Source organism: Gossypium raimondii, chromosome 10, assembly GCF_025698545.1.
Source record: "Gossypium raimondii isolate GPD5lz chromosome 10, ASM2569854v1, whole genome shotgun sequence".
Lineage (NCBI taxonomy): Eukaryota > Viridiplantae > Streptophyta > Magnoliopsida > Malvales > Malvaceae > Gossypium > Gossypium raimondii.
The window spans coordinates 21770209-21773989 of NC_068574.1; the positions used below are offsets into that span (position 1 = coordinate 21770209).

At 36.7% G+C, this 3781-nt stretch overlaps 1 protein-coding gene across 1 annotated transcript; it reads right to left on the reverse strand.

Annotated features, from left to right (window-relative positions):
- Window positions 1-2138: 2138 nt before the first annotated feature.
- Window positions 2139-3579, reverse strand: LOC105778095 (60S ribosomal protein L38). The gene is made up of 3 exons (XM_012601685.2): window positions 3440-3579; window positions 2468-2651; window positions 2139-2349 (listed from the first exon to the last, which is right to left on the reverse strand). The coding sequence occupies exons 1-3, from the start codon at window positions 3440-3442 to the stop codon at window positions 2327-2329; spliced, it is 210 nt and encodes a 69-aa protein (XP_012457139.1). The 5' UTR covers window positions 3443-3579; the 3' UTR covers window positions 2139-2326.
- Between the last annotated feature and the right edge of the window lie 202 nt (window positions 3580-3781).

The following is a 3781-nucleotide window of genomic DNA, read 5'->3' on the forward strand; positions in this document are numbered from 1 at the left end:
AACCCAATACTCGTTCTTAGAAAACTCCTCTGTTATTTGGATTCCGAAATCCGACTCCTTCCAAACATTGAAATTTTTGAACCCTTCAACATATCCATCTTTCTCACGCTTCTCAATAATCAAAGAAAGCAAACTAGCCATCGTCATGAAAAGACAAGAACAGTGGATCCTCTTTTCTTAATCCTCTAAAAAATTTAGGATAAACTACAAAAATGGTCACTTTTGTTTGCCTCAAATTACACTTTAGTCACTTATGTTTGAAATGTTATGTTTTAGTCACTTATGTTATCGTTTTGTTACAAAGTGGTCACTCTACCGTTAAACTCCTTTACCTCCCTAACGGCAGTCCTACGTGGCAGTCCAAATAGGTTTTAAATGTCAACTTAGATGTCCAGTTGCTAGGATGAAAATAAGTTTTTAATTAAATAAATTTAATTTGAACTGTCACGTAGGATATCTAAGTTGGCATTTTTAACTCATTTGGACTGCTATGTAGGATCACCGTTAGGGAGGTAACAAAGTTTAACGGTAGAGTGACCACTTCGTAACAAAATAATAACGTAAGTGATAAAACGTAACATTTTAAATATAAGTGACTAATATGTAATTTGAGGCAAATAAAAGTGTTTATCCAAAATTTTATTTGCGCCTTTCTTAACTCCATTAATCATAATAGAAAAATGAGTCGTCATGACGTATTTCACAATGCGATACACCCAACATTTGATAAATCCCATTCTCACCATGATTCCCCCCCCCCCCGGCCCCAAGAAACTGCTATAAAACTGTCATAAGATCTTTGGAAGTCCAATTTACAGCCATGATCCCTTTCTTTCACGATTTACATTTCTTTAAAGCATGGAGTGTTTCATGAGAGGTGATGATGTTGTCCTAAACTTTTTTACCCTCAATAAAAGCATATTGGGTTAGGAGATGCAATCTGAAAGCATAGGTCTCATGCGACAAGCCATAAATCTCGCAATAGCTTTGTACAGAAAGTCACAACACCCTATCGGCTTGCAGTGGTTAAATTAAATCGGCAATTGACCGTTGATAAAGAACTTGCATACCAAATTGATCACATCATTTTGACAAGGGATCCCAGGAAAAAACCATCCGAGTCCAGGGTCGGGAGTCTACCAATACAAAATACTGCTTATTTAATCTCATCAAGAACATTATCCATATCATAAGTTGAGTTCTTTTTAAACAAATTCATGAAGTGATTGAAGATAAGCCTCCCTAGTTGTTGATCGTCCTCAATCTACTCTCCATCAAGTCCTTTGAGTCTCCAAATTGCATTCGTGTGTCAATGGCACATTATTGTGGAATGGAAGAGTCAAGGTGTTCTTATCGCCATTTCATAGCCAATTTATTCTTGGTCGCTAAGCCCAATAGCATTCCTCCCTTTCCCACGCTTTGTCAATCTCTCTTGATCTCGTGTTCTAGTCTTGGTTGAGGCTTAGGCTTAATTGTTGAAACCTTGTCGATCTCTTTAATGAAGCATCTATCATCCTTTTGCTATTACCAAACTTTCTTCAATCATATGCTTGAAGGCTACAATTTGCAGCGTTCATGTTCTCAAGCATTTTGTTTATGGAAGAATTTCTCCTCTTGGTTCCATCCCTCCGCCACATTTAGCCGGTTCCCACAATTTTGCTCCATTATTTGAGCTTCCAACGATTTGAGGTCCATTTCTTTATTCCACCTCAGAGGCAAGCCAGCTGATTGTATATTGGGTCCACATAGTAACCATTTCCTGAAACTGAGCCTGTTGCGATTCTTCTAGAGCTTACCCTTTCTTTGCTTTGTTCCCATAGGAAAAACAATAGACGGACAATGTCGTTTAATAAACTCTCAGTGCTCTAGTTGCCAAGGGCTGTCCGGCCCCTTGACAATCAAAGCTAAGACAGCCACTCAAAGGCAAAACCAGCATGGCAATCGTATTTCTCACATTACAGCAACAGGAAATAAAAAACTTCATACCATAAAGCTTGGTAGCGGTCAACAGATATGAGCGACGATGAAGACAATTGTCAGTCATTTCATCAAATCGAAGACGGATACATATTGAACCAGAATATATTGATTCTTTTCTTTTTCATATGTTTGATTATCCAATATGTGCCAAACTAAGATGTAGAACACGAACACTAAAATAAATAAAGGGTTCTAATAACATTACTAACGTCCATAAAAAACACACCAAATAAAAATCCATTATAAAAACTTTTGATTGTTGCAAAACGACACGAAATGCAAGCAATAAACTAAAAGTCAAAATCTAGTTTTCATTGCCTAGTAGAAGCTAAGGGCAGTTGTAATTTCACAAGTCTTGGACGCTCAAACCTGCAAACATGAAAACAATGACGGTAAAGATGTATAAGTAACGGGAAAGTAATTTCAAATATGGACATAGGTTCAATAAAAACAAGAATGTAAAAGAGGCTCCTCCATCATGAATTACCTGGAGGAAGAGACTGCTTCAACTTGTCGGCCTTCTCAGCATCAGACACGCAAAGGGTGTACAAGTACTTGGAGCAGCGGACCTTGAACTTTACAACATCTCTGCTTTTCTTGATTTTTACAGAGTGAGCATCTTTCCTTCTAGCAGTGAGAAGGAAGTCCTTGATCTCATGAATTTGCTTAGGCTGTGCATCAGAATACAAATCTTAGGAAATAAAGCAGAACCAGAAAACATGATATTAAAAGCCTAAAGACCATCATCGACAGGTCAATTAACTGCTCGAACACAAGGAAAACACAAACTAGGACTACTGGAAATAAATAAATAAAAACTGGACATTCATGCTAACCAAACATTCCAACATTCCAAGTATTTCAGCTAAGTTTGTTAAGCAGCAATTTAGTCCAAACTTTTAAACAATCATTTATCAAACCAGACCAGCCCAGCATTAAATGAGTTAATCTCACGACTCGAGTTGACACTGAGATCAAAAGATACAAAAAATAAAAAATAAAAATAAAGAAGAAGAAAAAACTCAGCAACTCAATGCAATTAATAGCAATATTTTCAAGCAGACCAAGGGCAAAGTACCTCATTGAAAATATCCCAATGAAACAGAAAGAGAAAATACATACATTGAATGCACAACCATTTACCAAAGTTTCACAATCCATAAAACTATAATCTAAGGAAAAGCTCACATCTTTCACATGTCTCCTAAAATACAGAACCCAAACTACTTCTCAAAATCTTTTAAACCAAATCAAATTTCGACCCATCTTCACTAAGAAGATAAACGAAAGAAAAAAAAAAAGCAAGCCAACAACAGAAAAAATAATGAAACGATTACAGGTAAAAGAGGATCTGAAGAACAAACAATCATCATTAAGAAAGTGGCATTGACCATGAAAAAAAAAATCAGACTCGGAGATCTAATGAAATAAATGGAGAGGGAAAGAGGCTTCATTTTACCATTTTCAACTGAAGTTTTCAGGGGAGCTTCCTCACTCTGCAGGACACCTAAAATTCAAAGCTCGCAGTCCAACCTTGTGTTTCTTCGTTATTTGATTATATGGAGGCGTTGAAGGAAAACCCTAAAAATAGTTTACTTTGTTACCCGTTTTACCCTTGTTTAAGTGGTTTTATTATTAAGAGTCCGAATCTCCTATCCTGCTGCTGGACTTGGGCTGCTGGACTTGGACGGGATCTTTTGCGTAACAGAAATGACCTTATTATGGGCCTAGAAGGCCCTTTATACTAAAAATTCAAACATCCAATCGAATCAATATTGAATAGGGATTGGTAAAATATACA